This window comes from Rhopalosiphum padi, chromosome 1, assembly GCF_020882245.1.
Source record: "Rhopalosiphum padi isolate XX-2018 chromosome 1, ASM2088224v1, whole genome shotgun sequence".
Classification (NCBI taxonomy): Eukaryota; Metazoa; Arthropoda; class Insecta; order Hemiptera; family Aphididae; genus Rhopalosiphum; species Rhopalosiphum padi.
In genome coordinates this window covers 28534038-28554468 of record NC_083597.1, presented here as the reverse complement: position 1 = coordinate 28554468, position 20431 = coordinate 28534038, and the positions used below count along the sequence as shown (strand labels likewise).

General features: G+C 25.3%; 3 protein-coding genes across 3 annotated transcripts; 1 reads left to right on the top strand and 2 right to left on the bottom strand.

The window, feature by feature from the left end:
* Positions 1–861: 861 nt before the first annotated feature.
* On the bottom strand, positions 862–3801 carry LOC132917483 (serine protease snake-like). Its single transcript, XM_060978242.1, has 7 exons — positions 3598–3801; positions 2421–2699; positions 2114–2268; positions 1943–2052; positions 1620–1873; positions 1340–1512; positions 862–1250 (listed from the first exon to the last, which is right to left on the bottom strand). Exons 1-7 carry the CDS (start codon positions 3692–3694, stop codon positions 1074–1076), a joined length of 1245 nt encoding a protein of 414 aa, XP_060834225.1. The 5' UTR covers positions 3695–3801; the 3' UTR covers positions 862–1073.
* A 3607-nt stretch (positions 3802–7408) lies between these two features.
* Positions 7409–14643, top strand: LOC132917996 (uncharacterized). Its single transcript, XM_060979035.1, has 9 exons — positions 7409–7819; positions 10559–10652; positions 11771–11836; positions 11921–11980; positions 12054–12098; positions 12209–12272; positions 12366–12465; positions 12683–12796; positions 13065–14643. Exons 2-9 carry the CDS (start codon positions 10580–10582, stop codon positions 13236–13238), a joined length of 696 nt encoding a protein of 231 aa, XP_060835018.1. The 5' UTR covers positions 7409–7819; positions 10559–10579; the 3' UTR covers positions 13239–14643.
* On the bottom strand, positions 14631–19856 carry LOC132917997 (uncharacterized). Its single transcript, XM_060979036.1, has 7 exons — positions 19689–19856; positions 18031–18118; positions 16577–16641; positions 16403–16438; positions 15103–15214; positions 14946–15013; positions 14631–14843 (listed from the first exon to the last, which is right to left on the bottom strand). The coding sequence occupies exons 1-7, from the start codon at positions 19755–19757 to the stop codon at positions 14781–14783; spliced, it is 501 nt and encodes a 166-aa protein (XP_060835019.1). The 5' UTR covers positions 19758–19856; the 3' UTR covers positions 14631–14780.
* Positions 19857–20431: the final 575 nt, after the last annotated feature.

Sequence of the window (20431 nt, the reverse complement as noted above, 5' to 3'; positions counted from 1 at the left end):
AAAATTCTTATAGCTTCATTATATCAATCGGTACGTCGGAAATGTAACACACTAACACGTCTATATAATCCTATGTTGTTCCAATCCCCTTAAAATATAAAAGATAATGAAAAACAATTATTATATATATGTATAAAACTATCTTTTTTACAAGATGTAGTTAATTGACTAAGTTTGTAACTCTAAATGTTTTAATCATCAAGGAAAATGCAAAAAGGCACAAAACCAAAAATAGTCAATTTAGAATTATTGATTTCTGTGATAAGTTATAAGTATAACTATTATCACTTATTATTATCTATATACGACTCTAAATTCTATTGTATGTACATTAGACTCGGACTTAAGCAATCACAAACGATTTTGCGATTGTTGACTTTTGTCTTTTACTGTAGGTATGCTTGGTTAAGGGTACTGACCGACTTGAACTTGACAGTTGACATTGATGTGCACAGATTATGACTAAAGGTGGGGTCATCTGAGTTGTCTTATTTTCAGTTATTCATTTGGTGCTAATCGTTCATCTTTCTGCCCATTGTAATATGGGCAATAGGTCGTGTTTGATGTAACAATGGGTTATTGGATATTCTAATCTCAAGAATAGATCAATACAACAACTACGAGTCCACATAAATATTCGTTCTATTATACTTCTACGTGCGGCAAATGATATTGCCGAATCACGCACATTTTTATTTTCAATAACTATTATTGAATAATTTATTATTTTAAAGTATTATTTTTTATGCGCCAAAGTAGCTACATTTAAATTTTAAAATAATATTTTATATTTATCGCTTGTTTAGCTATTATGTATATAAAGTTGATAGGTGGAAAATTATAATGGATTGCGTTATTAGAAAAAAAAAATCAAATACATATATTTTTGTTCTTCATTTTAAATCTATTATGTTAAAGATACAGACAATATTGAAGTATAGAAAGATTAACATCATAACTCACAGTTACTATACACAATTAAAATATAAATTTGAACACGATTATATATGTTTTAATTAAGGATAAAGAAAATGTAATTCGTACATGTGTTTTATTATTTTATTAGTTATTAGTTATTTAATTCTTGGCCAAACGATTTTTTCAATCCATGAAATGTAATTCGATACCCGAGTATAAACACCAGGTGTATCCGTTCCACAGTATACCCCCGAAAATGACGTTATTCCTATTTGTGAATACATACACATGTACCTATTGTGTATTATTTGAATCGGGCCACCTGAATCGCCCTATAAAATTATAAAAATAAATTGTAATTTAAAAAAAATATTCACGATGCAAAAATGTAATTATATGTAAAGAAATATCAAATAATTACTGCACAAGTATCATTTCCACCTTCTGGATTGCCAGTACATAACATAAGGTCATCAACTATTCCTCGAGACAATTTTTGATTTCTATTTGCCATGTATAAGTAACTTTGATCGCACTGTTTGGTCGGAATAGTGTTTATACTTACTTTTAATAATTTCGAGCTTGCAGATTCAGCTAAATATTTTTATTTTCAGTATATTTATAAGTTATAAATGTATGTAGCCATGTAGAACATTGTAGGTATATTAAATAAAATATTGAGTACAAAAAAATTAATGTACCTGTATCAGTTCTTCCCCATCCTGTAGCTATTATTGCTGGTGGTCTTAAAGATTGATCTGTATTGAGACAAATAGGTCGTACAAATGGCGAGAAGTCTACATCTCTTTCTAAGCGAAACAATGCTATATCGTTGTATAAAGAAGGTGGTTTATAATTTGGATGTATTATGCGTTCAATTATTTTATAGTCATTAGGTTTAGCCTCGTCAGTGTCCGAGGCATAATCTAGATCACCTAAGCGAGCCCATTTTGCCCTTAAAACATAATTTTTTTATAAAAGTTTATAAAGTCAATATAATGTATGTATATGTAAATAAACATACGGGTTTTTATTTTGTTTTTCACAGTGAGCTGCCGTTAGTACAAAATTCTTACTTATCAACGATCCTCCACATGCCCACGAATCTGGTTTTTCATTATAACCTAACAAAGCCTGTAATTATATAATATAAATACAATAAAAATAAATATTGTATATTTCACATTTTTGTCACCATGTGAGGAAATTCCTTCGGTTTAGCTTCTGTACCGTTGGTAATTAAGGTAATCGCATCATAGCAATCTTTAATTTTGATGTATTCCTGATTATTTGACGTTAATATAGGATCCTGAATTATAAAATAAATTAATTCTGAATACTGAGTGCACACTATGTTTAAAATAAAAATATATAAAAATAATTATTAGATAAATATTATTACAAAATGATTTAATAAATAATAATAAATTACTTTATTGCAGTAATATACCTATAGGCATATATGTATATTATATACATTATACATTATACATTATACATACTTTCAGTGGCTGAATATGTTCTCACAATTGGTTTTTTTGTTGTAGAAGTAGATGGTTTAGGGGGTAAAGTGGTAGAGGATGGACTGGTAGGCCGGGTAGGGGGTGGAATGGAAGGGTTTTTATTTGCTGGCGGACAACAAACTATAGGAATTGATCCACTGAATGAGCATAATTGCGGTCTAATATTTTCCTTGAGTCCTTCCATTGCAACTGGACAATTTTTAATATTTCGACAAATGGAGTCGGAAGATTTCCCATTACCTTTACGGCAAATATCACCTATACATGAATAATATATAAATACCTATCATTAATACTTCAGTTTATCTTGATAGTCAATTTATTGATATTATTAATACTGTAATGTAAAATTCAAACATTACTTTATTTATCCTGTGTGATAAATATTATTTTATATTTAAATATCAAGTTTAAACACACTACAAGTCTACAAATGTCTAAGTGATCAAAAATAATCACGAAAACAGTAAATGACCTGATGACGATTTGTTGAAATTATCAAAATTGCATTACGAATAATTGTTTTTATACTTTTACGTGAAAACGAAATCAAGAACTATACATAAAAAAAAAAATATATATAAAAAAAAAATTATTGTAGATAAAATTTGATATTATGGACTTTTTTGAGGTAAAATATAAAAATACAAAAATATTTTTTTTAACTTATTAAATGTAGTTAACATTACAGTTAATTAGTTAATATAGTAGTAATATAAATGTGATGACAATTTGTCATCACATTTCTTTAAAACAATCGTTTATAGCGGTTAAAACCTTTAGAACAATTAAGATAAAATATAAAAAGAAGTAACCACTATATTACATAATATAGATGTCGAGTGTACTTCGTCATTGAGTAAACAACAGTAATGTCTGAGTAAAATTTTAATTCAATATTATTACACACGATTCTGGACGAAGCCGACGAAGACAGTCTGCCAGTCTATATTATAAAGTATAATAATTATATTTTAGTAACTATATTATGGCATTTTTTATATTTAACTCTTATATAGGTCAACTCCTAAAAAATAAACATTATTGTAAAACCAATAGGTCAACACTTGCACACATATACGTATATCCGATATGCCGTGACAATTATTTAGGAATTTGGACTATATATAATAAAAATAACAAAACGTAATCATACCTTCATATAATTCCAGTATTTGTGCATTGTATCCCAAATTCATAAAACATAATATAAACACAGTCAAAAAATATTGCAAGTTAGTATAACTTTTCATTATTAATAAAATAGTTTTAATAGGTATCTTATTTTAACAAGAGTTTATTAATATTTTTGTTTACAATAACCGACTAAGTATACAGACCTACAATTTATTGTAGATTTGTTTAAATTGGTTAATTATACAGCAAAAACACACACACACAAATAAATGATAATAAACCCCACTTCGCTATACTGGTTCTTGACCATGGAATGCAATATTATATTATATTTTTATACCTAATTTAAGTATACATATTTACATTCAGTAGTCACTAGTCAAGGTCACATCCTTACCTATTATAATTACAAATTAATGATCAGTGGGTAGAAAATTATATTTTTTTGTTTAACAACTGGTCAGTGGTGATGATTGATTATTCGTTTATTTTTATATATTTTGAACTGTTCTTAGAGAAATTAATTAAAATATCCATTATTTTTATTACTTAGCATGTAAAATTAGCATGTAGCAATATATTTTAAGAAATTAAAGTTTTAATTAAGTGAAGTACCTAAGTAATAAGTTTAAATATTCCCCAATTATACATTATTTTTTATTCATATTATCAATGACGCATGCATCGTTTATAAGTAAAAATACTGGATTATTTCTAAGAACCATTTAGTAATGTAATAGCATTTCTTAGAAAACCTTGCCTAAGTATCCATAATTTCGTAATAATTAATATTTATCATCAACACGATTTACAACGAAAAATACATTACAACTATCGTTATAAATTATAACACTTTAACCAGTTTAACCTAATAAATAAATAATAACAAAATTTAAATTGATAAATGTTAATTATAAACATCTATTAAGTTTTCTAGTAACATTAGATATTATGTTGTTTTAATGTCTTTTACTCCCAACAAGGTTCGAATAGAAAAAAAAAAGAAAGAATTGTAACGTAAAAATTTGTATACAAATAAATAAATAAACAAAACTCTAAAATATATATTTTTAATATGATTTTTGTTAAGGTTTACCGCATTATTTATTTATTTGCACATAATTTATTCATGAAATATATCCATATAAAACGTAATTTAAGGATAATTATAGGTACCTAATGGTTCTTAATTAAAATATAACCTATTAGTTATTACAATAATACAATATGTAGACGGTACTTTATAATTGAAGATTCTAAACGGAGCAATAAATGCATAAATTTAACCTTTAAAATGATAAGTGTGTTTTATTTTATCTGCATCGAGTGCATCGCCACCTTTAGGAAAAGAAGAAATATTTTTAAAAAATTGTTGGGAGCGATTTATATAAATACATTAGATCTAGTTGGTACATAGCCACATAGGAAGAAATAAAAAATTTCTAGTAATTTTCTTTAATAATAAGAGGAAAAACGATTTTTTTTTTTTTGTTATAATTGAAAACAAATAATTGTAGAGCCTTGATAAAATCAATAGGTAAATGTTAACATAGTATTATTTTTAAGACACGACGTTCGAAATAGCTATTTATAAAAATTGTTTAGTTTATTTTCGATTTATACCTGTTATACAGTAGACATTAACCGTCACTCTCTTGTTGTCCGTCAACATTAAAGAAAAAAAGGTCTTACTTTTCCTTAAAATACGAAATAATGCCCCTCAAAAAGCTCGATTTTCGAAAAAACAAAAAAAGATATAACGGATTATTTTGTTTATAGTATGTACGTTTATTTTACCTTAATTATATTTTATTATAATAGGTACACTTGTTGTAAAATATACACGTTTATTGATAAGCTATTCGTTTAACCTTTAACCGTCATAGTTACGGTCCCGACGGTGACAGTTAATCGAGTTTCTAGTGTTTCTATATACTGAAATATATCTAGGTGTACATAAATATATCGACTACACGCGGTACGTTAGTATTGACCGAGATATTGACATTTGACATACAATAGATAAATAGAAGAATATAATTAAGTTAATATATAATTATAATATTTCTCATGATATAATAATAATTAATATTTATTCCGTGATGTGATTTGTGTTTATTAAAAAATTATTCTACTCAGTACCGTATTACTATTGAACAAAAATTACCAATAGCAATATAATGTGTAGCAAATCCTTAGAAATATGTGACAGTCTGTCTTTGATCTGAAATTGTTTACAATATATACAATGTTATATCATTGAATTAAAATTTAAAACGTGACGAGTCTAGGATGTGTAGACTGAGTAGACTATCAACCTCTCATCAAATGGCTTTAAAATGCAATTAATGGTTTGATTATTAATATCATCTATATTAAAACAGAGTAATGTACCAAATTAGTATTGGTATAAATTAGCATATTAGTAATTAAATGTGTCATTTAGATTGATAACTTTGAGATTGGTATGAAATTAAATCTAGCTAGTACTTTTTAAGGTGGATATCTGACTTGTATTATTTTAATTCAGTATACATTTTTCCCAATATAAATAATAACACTTCCACTATTTTTTTAATAATAAAAATTTAGTATTTCATGGTTGAATAATTAATAATTTTTTATAATGCAGAACCATAAATGTATTACAAGCCCCTGATTCTTATTTTTTTAGTAAGTATTGGCGTATTGCGAAGTAAGCATTTGTCCACAACCGTAGTGTCCAGTAATCTTAAACCAACCACAAACTAGTTTATGCGAAATAAACAACTTCCTAGCAACTCGGGATTACCATATTTGTCGACATTGATATTAAATCAATACAAAATTAACAAAACAGAAGAAGCATTCCACTACAAAATCGGAAATAAATAGATTGGTATATACGTACTCGTATAAGTTAATATCTTAAATTGTATCTACTTAGATAGTTAGATATTGTATAAAATCCGGACAGATATTTACTTGGTCTTTCTTTTTTTTTAAAACAACAAATTTGACTTTCAAAATATGGAATGTACCAATCACCCCCTTCCTTCTACGTCACTGAACTGTTTATTATTCAGTCATTTTACTTAAAACACCAACAATCTCAACATGCAATATGCATGCCAATGTCTACGTCTACGTATTATATTATTATAATTTATGAAGTCTTCAAGTCGGGTCTTTTTCTTGGAACGACAACGACCATACAAAATTCGATGGTAATGTTATTGCGTCGTACGATACCGTGCAGCACCGCCGATAACGTTATTTCGACAATTTCGTGAATGCTCCCGAGTTCCGATATGGAAAATGGATATCGAGTCGTGTGAGTCGCGATGTATAATGCCATTTTACTATCCTAGCGATACCCTACATCATAATAATATACAATAATATACGGATAAAACGCGCGTAAATGCGTGCTGTGTGTGTGGATCGCGTAGAGCCATTGACTATTGAGGTATAAAGCAGTCGTGTCATACACTCATACTATAGAACAATATTATACTTTATATACTGTTCTCCATACCTCCATCACCTGTTATTTGTTAACCAGTTAACCTGCAGGTAAATTGTAACAGTTTTATTGTTCTATATTCTATACTATGTATTGACTATGACAATAGGTAAGTACGTAGGTAGTTATCCTTATCCGCTATCCGCCTATCAAGTAATAAGTATCAACCAGCCCAGAACCAATAATTAAAATAACAGCGAAAACAATAAAGATAAAAAATTATAGTTTTTTTAAATGCTGTTATCAGTAGCACGATCCGCCATTCTAACTTGGAAAGTGATAAGGAAATGGGTGTATACCACGGATATAGATACTATATCTATACCTATATAGCTTAATAGCTTAAAGCTTAACGTAAACAGTAAACACACTAGACACAACATAAAACAGTAAAATAATATTCTGCATAAATAATAATGTCTTTACTATTTTGAGTTTTGGTATTATTGATTTTTCACATTCATGCGCGTTCCGAGTTTATACAAAGACACGGAGTTCTCATCAATTTTAGTTAATGGTTTTTTAATTTGACTCTGTTTTGTTAGACGAATTGGGGTTTTGTCAGATTCTCGTAATTTACTTAAGTACACATTCGACGACATATAAGTTCTTATTTTATATCGATATTGTGATAAACGTACTGGTGTGCTCTACTCACGGCTATTTTATAGCCGTGACTCTACTTCCACTACCCTCTACAAATGATAGGTCATCTCGTTGGTTAAAGATTAAGCTGGTAAGTAAATAAATATTGAATAGTGTATAGTTCACTATTATAGTCGTATGTTATACTTTATTTGAAATAATGAAAATAAATATGGTTTTAATCTCCTAATCATCCTATTTTGAATTTGATAAAATTTTACTATTTAAATTTGAATAATGACATTTTATTGTATTCAAATTTACTTGTTCAATGGGAAGACATGTAGAGTAATATAACATGATTATGTTTAAATATTAATTTTAAAATATGTTACTATTTATACAAATACCTACTTGAGTATTTACAATTGCTATTTTATACAAATTACCTTATATTTTCTTTCTAATGTAATATGTGCTTATTATAGATAATTTACTGTCTATTATATACATTTTTTTTTAAATTTAAAAATCTTAATAGCTTTTTTTACTGCGATGAATATGATTCTAAGAACCGAGTATGCACAATAATTTGTTTATTGATAATTTTAAAGTGGTGATAAATAGCTATTTTACTGTTTTTAATTTAGTTGAAAAATGAAAATATAACTATTTACATATTTGTATTTGGTACAATTTGGTCTAAAGATAAAAAAATTCAATTTCGTATTTTTATAAAAATTATTAGCACGAAGTTGAAGTAAGTACTTATTATTAAAAGTGTAACTTGGTTCAATCTCACCTATTCAATTTTTATTTTATATTATTGATAAATTATAAATTTATAATGTATAATACCTTGGTTTGGTTTATTGAATATTAGTAGAGAACAGATTTTATTGTAATAAAAAATCAATATAATAATAATTATGTAGGTATATATATTATGTATCAATTATTCTTAAAGTATGTAAATATTGAAAAAATATATTAGTATTGAAAATTACAAAAAAAACAAATATTTTATAATTATAAATATTAAATAGAAGTATTACAAATGATGTAGGTATATAAAATTATGAATATTATTCCAGAACAAGGCAATGAGAAACAACATATTGCTGTAGGTTTACAAATAAAAATTACGATGGTTTAGTTGAACAATACTTATGTATTGGCTAAAAGACTGTTCCACATCAACAGATGTGATGGGGGTATAATTCTTATTCACTATATCAGAAGGAGTGAATTTAATGTTCAGAGATCCTTATTGAATTTTTCCAATTAAAATATCTCTGCCAAAAATTACAGATCTAGTCATTTTAGACGAAGCAGATGATGTTAAACGTCATCAAAAATCAATGAAAAATTAAAAAATTATGAAAATATGTACGTATTTACCAAATATGTAAAAATATGTCAAATAAATTTGGGTTTATTTCAATTAGAATGATCTAAATCGTACACATTTTTTATCAGATTTAAAATATCTCATTACAATTAAAATATGTAATTACAATAAAATCCGTTCCCAAAATATTAGTATTAATAGCCTCATGTCTATGAACATATACTACCTAAAACAAAGAGTCAGTAAACCTTTAGTACTTAATAAATATCAATAATTCCTTAAGTATAACTCATTTTTATTATTTATTAATTTCTCTATAATATAAAAGAATTAGTTAAAATTAGTAATTTTTAGTTAATATTTCATATTATATTACAATAATAACAACAATTTATATAATTTTAATTATTTTAGGACTGTTAACTATTTTTGAAAGCCATAAAAATAAATATTGATACTATATACCTAAATAATCTATATACTAAGTATAGTTAAAAAATAAATAATCATAAGATATATTGACTATTCTAACTTGTATGAATAAATGAGATTCATTTTTTGAAAGTTTCTCTGTATTTTTAATCTACACATAAGTACATTGATAAATTGCATTAGTAACTTTGGTACATAATACATTTAAATAACTACAATATCAATCTCTAATAATCTGATTATAGAAGGAACTAGGAAGTTAAATATTTAATTTAATTAATTGCATTCTTAATATTCAGTGATTATTTTGTCACTGTTTTGTTATCGAAAGGTTATTATTTGATGTATAATTTATTTTCAATACTAAGTGAGGCTAGGGAAAGGCATCTTTAATTTTTCAAAGTGCAATAATTTGAAATTGTTGAATTTTATTTGTTTTAGAAATTTTAACAATACTTCATAATTAAAGTTCATATAACTATAGTAATTTAATTCCTTTATGACTTGATATATAAGTAAAACATTGAGTATCTTTTTCAAAACACATGTTTATTATACCAATAAATATTTTAGTTCTATAAAAATGTAAGACAGAAATTAAGAGAATTCAACCTTATTAATTGATTTATTATATAACATAATTTCAGATCATAATACATCAGGCATACAAATATCTTATGATATTTGAAAAAGTTTGGTATTTTATTCAGGATTTGTCAAACAACTTTACTGGGATCCTTCTTTTTATTATTACCTATAATACAGTTATTAATATTTTTTGGCTATACATTTTTAATATTACTTCGATTTTGAATACAATATTAGTATAGATTGTATTAAAATAATTGTTATGCCCTACTACTCTAGCTTGTCAAAAAGCATAATAAAATTACCTGAAGTTTTTATTAAATCATTAATTTAATATTTGCATTAGAATGGGTTGCTTAAGTATAATGTATCATATAAAATATACTGATACATTTAAAAAAATAAAAAACAAACAGGATAATAAACTATATAAACTTATTGTTTAAATAAGTATACCTAAAAGTATTAAAAACAAGAGTTATTTTATTATGTTTTGTTTTTGTGCTTTGTTTCAATTAGGTTCTATGTGCTAAGATAAGTATGATAAAAAAAGTTTATAAATCCAATTTTGACGCAGAACCAGAAATCGGTGAACATGAAGTCAGATATTCAGGTAATTATTTTTGAAAATTTTAAATTCATGGATTTTTTAAATAAATTATTGATAGTCATTTTACTGAGCATTGTAATAATATACCTGGGGTGGCCACTGACCTTAATTTTGGGAGCCACATTGTTGAGAGATATTTATAAAACAATTAAAATAGTTAATAATTGTTGTATTATAAGAGTTATCTAAGCTTGTTGTCAAAAACTGCATGAGACTGACTCAAGATGCTGTATTGCGAGCCTCTTTGTGGCCACTCCTGTAATATAGTATACAATACCATAATCATAACTAAACTAATATTTTTAGGGGTACACAAAAGTGAAGAACTTACAGATAGCTGGGAACATATTTATGTGTACTTTTTTTTCAGTATATAGTATATTACAAAATATTTTAATTAATTTTAGTATTTACTTCAAAATAGTTAAATTATAATAGAAAAATGTTTTTAATTTTGAGGGTACACATTTTAAAGTCAGAGATACATAAGTCCCTGTGTACTCCCTAGTTGCGCCAATGTACTATATATTTATATTATGTCATACTAAAATAAAATTAATATTTTATTAATGATTATTTAGAAATATGGAAATACATTTTTGTGGAATTAATTTAAAAAAACAATTTCTTACAACTTACGGAGCCTGGGGGCTCCCAAAAATTGGGGGCCAAGTGCAAGTGCTCCATCTGTACTTGTGTTAATCAGGGCTTGTAGACAGGTCTATTAGTTTTATACTGGTAAATTCTACAATCATAAAGTATTTATCTTTATTTTACCAAAAAAAAATCATTTGTGGAAATATAATTTTACCGAGGCCCATTATTTAATATGGTAGCCCCAAAGAAAGTCCAGGGGCGGCATATGCTGTCTCTGTTGCCCCAGTGCTCACGCCTATGATCTTCAATCAATAGAAAAGTCACTAAAATAAATGCAAATATCCAATTCCTCTTGTTATTCTTGTACAAATAACTTTAAAGTGAATAATAGTAAATTATAAGTAGTAAAATATAATTATATGAATTTTTGGTTTGTATAACAAAATATATAGAAAGTATCATAAATAATTTAATTATTAGTTTTTTCTACGGATAACAATTTTAATTAATATTTTATTTTGCAGCATATGTTATCAAATCAACAAAAAAATCTAGATTATCACCTGAAAGAAGACCATTTTTGCCATATGGTAAATTATAATATATATATATAAATAATAATAATATAATTTATTTTTGCTATTCTATAATATTTATATCTTTTCCTTTACTAGGCGTTGGTCCAATTGTTGACTGTGAAATTGATGATGATAGTGGAAAACCTGATTATTTAAGTAAGAATAAATTGTGAAAAAACAAATATTTTATTTTAACTATTTAATAAAATATATTTTTAATAATTTAAAGGTTACAGTATAATGCCAAAGGAGAATAAAGAAACAATAACAAAAGGTAAATAAATACATACAATTCACAATAGATAATAAACGTAATTAAGTGAGGTATATTTTTAAAAGTCAAAATACTTATTAATCAATTTTATTTTATTTTTATTATTTTAGAACAAACAAAAGAATTAAAACAAACCAAAAAAACACAAAATTCAGAATTATCCCTTGATCATGTGTAAGAATTTTATTATTTAACTTTTATAATTTTAGATTCATTAAGTATCAATAATAATAATACTAATATGTATGTATTATTATTTATATGTAGTTATAAGGTAATACGTGAATTAAAACTACCAACATTTCAAAGGATTATAAAACAAAATAAATTTGAATTAATACGAATAGCAAAACGCCGTCCAGATCGGGTAAGTTATATAATTTTTATTCAAAATAGATCCAATTAAAATATAGGGCTCTGCTAAATTGAACTTTATATTAAATGTTTGCCCATTTCAATTAGAGCCCTAGTAGATCACTAATCATTTTCTTCATAAAAGTTAATACTTTTTTTTTTATGACAGTATAAATTATAATTTGACTCCATTAATCTTATTATTTTTAATGCTAATTTTTTATTTTTAGTATCATTTATATGTAGCTAAACTATTGCTAAGAACCATATTTAATCCTGTTCAAAAAGTTTGGATATATTCACAAATAAGGGAAGTACTAAATATCCCACCTCATGAATTTGCAGTGAGTACATTTATTTGCAGTTTATAATATTATTAACCCTTTGACTGCTCCATTAAAATATTGCTATACTTGGCTGTATTGCTACTGTATCAAATTAATTTTATTCTTTATACTTTTTTTGATTGAAAATTTTTATCCTATATACTATAAACAAGGAGAAAGTGTAAACATGATAGCAGAGTCAAAGGATTAATAACAGGTTAAAATGGTTAAATATATTTGTGTATTAAATAATGAGTATTGACATAGTTTTTATTTATTTGTTTAGAGCGTTAAATATGTATACACAGTGTTAGCACCAGAAGTAGCGCTAATGGTTTTAAAGAATAAATTCAAATGCTTTGCTAAAATATGTGATGAAAATCAATTGAATACTTTGTCACTTTTAAATAGTACATTTTTTGATGACCGATTTGAAAAAGATTTACATTGTCGAACCTAACAAAATAATAATGTATTATAATTATTATATATTGTATGATTTAGGTATTTTTTTTTTTTATCATCTAAGTAAACAATATGTAATTAATTGGTATATATTTATTTTTATAAAATTATATTCCTTTTGATTGTAAGTAGAAAAATATATTGATTTTCATTAGACGTACCTACTCAGAAAGCATTGGGGAATAATTCATTTTAAATATCAGCTATTATACCTATTGATACCCTTTAAATATGCTTATAATAATAAATTTCATAATGACATTTTTATAAAAAAAAAAATATGTTTTAACTGTTTTTCTTAATTATAGTCTATTATTCAGAAGAAAAAAATAGTGAATTTTGATATTTTTTTGTCAAGTTTTTTCAAAAATTCAACATTTTCAACTGAAATGCTTTGAAATGTTTATTTAATAATATAGTATTACTAGCATAGTAATGAGAATGACTGATTAGTATTTATTACAAACAACTATAAAATGCTTGAATTTTTGGCAATTTATATTTTTATTTTTATTTAAAATTTAATTTTTAATTATGCTTTGTAAATTTCTAAAATACCTAAAACCAATGGTATAACCCGGGTGGGGGAGTTTAAGGGGTTTTTCTAGTTGCGCCACTTCCTAGAACCAATTATGAGGAACCTTGTATTAAATTGTTTTTCCAAATTATGAAAAGTTTTGGACATTTTTTACTTTTGACTTACCTATTTTATAGTTTATCTGTACTTTAATTATAGGCTGTCATTCTGACTATATTATTAATTTTATTCTTTTCCGTGTTCCTGGTTTTACTTGTGATTATTATCATTTTATAGATTGCAGAAATAGGTAAACACTATTGCTACTAAATACCAATGTTTACATATTATACATTTATATTATTCAATAAGTTTTTTATTTATTTTTTAACCTTTAAGTACTTATTTTTTAGTAAAATACTAAAATATATTATAATTTATAATCTATGAGTAGGTATAACACTTTTATATTAAAGTTATACCTAACTGATAACTTACTAAAACAATGAATCTATAGTTAGGTAACTTCTATACCTCTACTAATTTAATTTGTAATTTGTAAAAATAAACATATTTATTATTATTTATAAAATAAATAACATTGTAAGTGTTCGAATTATTGCGTGTTGCATGTAATTCATAGAATGTTATTTAGGTACTGGTGTATGATATTTGTAATTTGTATAAATTGACTAGTGACTATTAAGGCAATTTCTTCAATCAATCCAATATCAACCTCTTGAATCTGGTCGAAAAAATACGCATCATATTTTGTTTAGGTACCAATTAGTAATTAGTAATTACCAATGTTATCACTTCCTATTATATTATTAATAAGTATTGTCATAAATAGGAAAATACATACATAAATAATTTATTAAAATTGCATTTTTATTTAATCACATAGTATGTAAATATAATTATTATTGATCCTGAATGTATTAATAGTTCCTATAAAATATTATTAAGTAAAACGGGTATGAAAATGGACAACTATATAGTTTGAGTGATTGCAGAGATTTATTTCGATTTTGGTTTCATCTTCACTAACATTTCAATCAATGTAGTCACGCGTTCCTTCAACTATGTAAAAAAACATAATAATATAAATTGATGTTTAAAATAAAATTATTATACCATCAAAAATCAGAGGTAGGTATACTTTTTATTACTGATATTACTTACTGCTGGTGATTCCTTAAAAGCACATATAGCAAATTGCTCTGCGAGATCGCATTTCTCCGCACCTTTGACTTCATAAATAAAAATATTGATTAATTATAAGCTAATATTCTAAATTATAATAACTAACAATATTTATTAATAATGTATGAAAACTTACCATTTTTACATTTGTCGTAAATATGTTGCAATTGACTCTTAATGCCAGGATTATTAATACGGTTCACGTATTCAAGGAACTTGGCAGGTTCGGGCTGTCCATTACTATTTATCTATTGGTGAAAAGAACAATTTAATTATTATTTATAAACTATTTAGGTACCTATTTATAATTAGGTTTAGGGATATTTAGGTTATCGATTATTCATTTGTTTCATTCGTTCGTTGTATAGATAATGCTAATTTTTTGGCAGTTATTTATTTCAAAGGTAGAAGTCTTAAGTAGATTGTGAACTTATCCTTCTTAAAGTTTAAAATATAGACTTAAGTTCCTTTGAAAATGTAATCAGATTATTTTCCACTCCAATTATATATTTCCAATAGTTCTACGAAGTACGAACTATATGTGTGAATTAGTGCATTTAACTATTTAAGTATACATATATTTTATTTATACACAATTTTAGCCTTTATAAAATATAGAAAAGAAGGATTTTATAACTTGAATTTGTACCAATTATACCGAGTATATAAATGTCTGAATTTACTATATTTTCAATGTGCATACAAAAACTCAGGTATTCATGTGTCAATTTCTCTTTTTTCTCCGAAAAAATGTAAGCTTAATACAGTTTTACTAATGTGAGTGTTCATTGTGTGGGCACACAGCCAACGATTTTTTAATAAGAGCGTCAAATTTTTAGTCTTAGAATTTAACTTATTTATACGTCTATTAATTATAAGTAAGTAGTTTATTAAGATCGGGATTATTAAACTATAAATTTAAAATATTTAAAAATAAAACTGAGAGGGGTCAGTTTCAGGGCCACTGACTTTCCACTGAGCCCGGCGTGCCTTTCATTGTTCATAATTTATTACCTATTTTAATAAGTAGGTACCAATCTTAAATATATTTTGTAAATATTTTTACAAAAACGATTAATAATTTACATTTTACTATGACTTAAACTAAAAATCACGGAATTATTACCTACTGATATTATGTAGTCGTAGGTACGAATGTTTTCACACATTTCATTAAAATGATTAATTTTTTGTGCGGAACAAGTAGGTAGCTTTATATATAGTTTATCTTCTCATTTCGAAATTTTTTTGTGCCTACTACCTAGATATTATATTAATTATATCCCAATATCCCATAACATATAAAATAGAACAAAAGCATTTAAATAGTGAGAAACTTAGACAAAAATTGACGAAAATCGTATTACCTTGAACCTTCCTACAAAATTAACTCAAAAGATAATCTGTATGTTACAATTTTAATAGTTATATCTTACCATTTCAAGTTCTTCCCCGGCACACGCCATGTGACACTATAAAAAGTATAAATACATTATATACTTAAATATATATATATTACTGTATTAATATATTTTTTTATGAGAAACCAATAAAGTTGGAAAAACATACGAAATATGAATAGATATTTAATTGTAAATTATAATACGTACTGTACATTTTTTATATTTAGCTTGAGTTATGTCATATTTAGTTGTTACCATTTCACCACATGTGCCTAAAACAATATGGATTAGGTATTATAATTAATATAACAGAAAAGTAAAATATCATCATAACAATTGAATACATTATTCTATTATTGATGAACTGTATAAAATATTACTATCTTCATATATTTCAATAATTACCTATTAAAAATAAATGTTAAATTTTAATCAATTTTACATTATCGTTATAAGTATACAGGCGCGTACACAAAAAAAAATTTCGGGGCGAGAAATTTGAACCCCTCCCCCCTGTATACGCGCCTGTAGGTATACATATCAAACTGCACGAGTTAATTAATATAGCTACGGTACCTAAAAAGATTAACCATCCAATACATTTTTTTTCTATTTAGAACCGATGACAGTACGACACCATAGGAATGTTTTCACAGTCCCTTCAAATACCTACACATCTAATTTAATCAAAAATAATATTTTGATCAAATCTCTCAGTTTATGTTTATAAATGTTAATTTATCTAATATTTTAAGTTTCGTATTACAAATAATTGAAAATATTCAACAAATTCTTCTGAGTTCAACTTTTATCAATACTTAGCCATAGCCGATGCCCACTGTCTTCTTTCCAGTGCTGTGAATAAAGAAAATTGTCAATGCTGGACTGAAAATATAATTTTCGGATACTCCATGATAGTTAATTGATAGACCGCTTTATTCTAAAGTAACGGTGTGTTGTGCCATACGCTCATACTGACATTTGCCAGTTTGTTTAATATTTTTGAGGAAGAAAAGATGATCATCACTGTCACTTCTGATCATGTTTTGATGTTACTAAATCTGCGTACAGATGTCAGATTGGAAGAAATAACTGAAGAACTTGACTTGGGAGACATATATGATTCCAATAAGACAGGGCTGAAGGTACCTACAACTCACATAACTAAAATGTTTTCGATTTTTTGATCTATATGAGAGATGGATGTGGGGTGGCCTTCTAGCTCAATTGAATTAATAACCGTGCATTATTTCATCAGTGTGTTGGCCAATTGGAAATATTTTAAAAGTAAGGGGTGAAGCCGCATACCTTGATCCCCTCCCAAATGATGCCCCTGCAATACATTATAGCTTATATTATTAACAAATCGTCTTTAATATATTTTAAATATTTAACAATGGACAATATAAATATTTAATAACGGTAATATATAATAATAATTAGGTTTATATATGCACCTTTCGAATATAATTTATATTATTTAAAAAAAAATTATATTTATGATGGATGGGATATCAAATTATTTGATCGATATTCGATATCATTATTTAGTACTTGTTACAAGGTTACAAGTGATCAATTTAATATATTTTATATAACCGACAATATTGTAAATGTAATAAAATTATAAATAAATTATTTATTATAAACGTGTTATTTACCCCAATCGGCATCCTTAAAGCATTTAAAAACCACAGTGAATAATTTTGACATTAATTCCTTATCCCCTGCATCTGCATCATCAGAGGCCTGAAGTAATCAGAAATAATAATTAATAAACAGGTGTAGATCCAAAAATATAATAGCTATCGCCTATCAAACAATATTAATAGCTTATTAAAATATTATTATTATTCATTTTTTGAATTTATTGTGTATTGTAAATAGTAATATATGTCATGTCAAAAAGCTTCAAACACCACGAATAATTTTTTTTGAATAAAAACAAAATAACTAAAATTGTTGTTTAAAATTTTGAATTTGAAATGTCTATAAAAAAATGTGCATAAATATTTTCATTGTTCATAGGTTGGTGTAGTGATATAAGAATTTTGTACTACATTTTCAAGTTAAAAAATTTAAATGTAATGCATTTTTGACTACTATAAAATAATTCGTAAATTATTACATTTTTCCATTTTAACGAATTGTGTAATGTTTAATATTTAAAATTCAAACACTTATAAAACATTATTAACTGGATATACCTAAGTATAGCTTAAGATGAACTTAACATTTGAAAAATATGGTATACCATTTCTAGAAAATGCTAATATAAAAATATTAGGTGAAATTATCAAGTATTTAATATTTATGAACTATGATTGTTATTTGTTACTTGTTCGTTTTTTAATTATAATATTTAATAACAAAATCAATTTTGTCAAATATTGGTTTTCTGTATTTTTTTTTATTTTTCCAGATTATCTAGAAAAGTAGTTAACTAGAATTTTTTACTTTAATTTAAAAAAATATTAACTTGATCCAATTTACTATCATCAAAATATTTTTCCATTGTAAAAAGTATCTTCAGAAAAAAATAATTCAAAAAATGGCAATACATTCATCACTTAATTTAAAATCTAAAATTAGGTATTATTAATAATTATAATGTGTTAAAAACAATAATAATAGTTGAAAGACGTTGTGTTAGATTTATGTATACCTGTCCTACATAGGTATATATTATAATATCCACAATATTCCACATGGATTTATTATTATTTTATAACATATTATTATATTCTTTTATATTTAATTACATTTTACTGTTAGTACAATTGGTACATACTTTTATTGAAATAATACAACATTACTTGTACCTATATAGTTCAAAATTCAAATCCTATAAGACTATTGTGATAATATTATAAGTCTACCGATATACGTATGATAGGTATAATCTTTAATTTATACGTTTAACACTTCCACACTCGCACCTTTAGATTCGCGCATGTAAATTGCAAGTAACCAATATTTCTAATGCAATTGTCTGTAAAAATGGAATTGATATTTATAAAACTATTAAAACTTAATGGTGCTTATTTTTACACAAAAATTTCAAATAAATTAGGCTAGTAATACCACAGAATAGATTAAATAATACTTATCTACTTTAGCGGTAAATTTTACGCATGTTATTAATTAAAATAATAATCGTTGAAATATAAAAGTATAAGACATAAAATTAATCCCAATAACCACATTTTTACTTGCATAAAATTTAGATATAGACTCATTTTTAAACGACGAATTATTCGTTATATTATATTATTGTATTATTTTATTTATATATATATTAATGAACATAGGTACTTGCCTTATTGAAAGAAAACATGCAACCGAGAAGTACAAACATTGATACCAACAATGTCTTTTTGATTATCATGTTGAGTTCGGTTGTATAAAATTTGGTACACCAAACAAATAAATTTGTATAGCGTTATAATAAATGCTGATTGAACGAGTATTTAAGTAATTTAAACTTAAACTTGATACTTATCAGTTTGTCACTGTTTAGTAGGAAAAACTATAAGCACTGGGTCTTATATACCTTTTAGAAGCTTATTTTTACACAGTTTTCCTATTTATTTATTAAGACCTTGTAATTTTGACATCCGGTAATTTGTTGGTATTATATGTTACTGTGGAAAAAACTGTATAATATCACATAAAAATGATAAAATGCATTATTGTGTTTAAATCATATTATTTCTATTTATCTGTTTTAAAAATCTTGATCTCAATCCCGAGGACGTGCAAAATTCGTTCAACACCAATGGATTAAATAATTTTTCTGTGTTTATAATAGTAATAGATTCAATTTATGGAAATAATAATGAAAAAAATGTTATATATAATTATATAATATCTAAAAATTCAACATTAATATCCATAAGGATAGATAACGACTATATTATTGTTATTATTATTATTATTGTTGTTGTTATGTTTAGCTCTTATACAAATGCTAATTTTATGTATTGATTAGATATAATATTATTATAAGTATAAAGTATTACATGACCTTGAGACTAAAAAAAATTTACTGTAAAAATATAA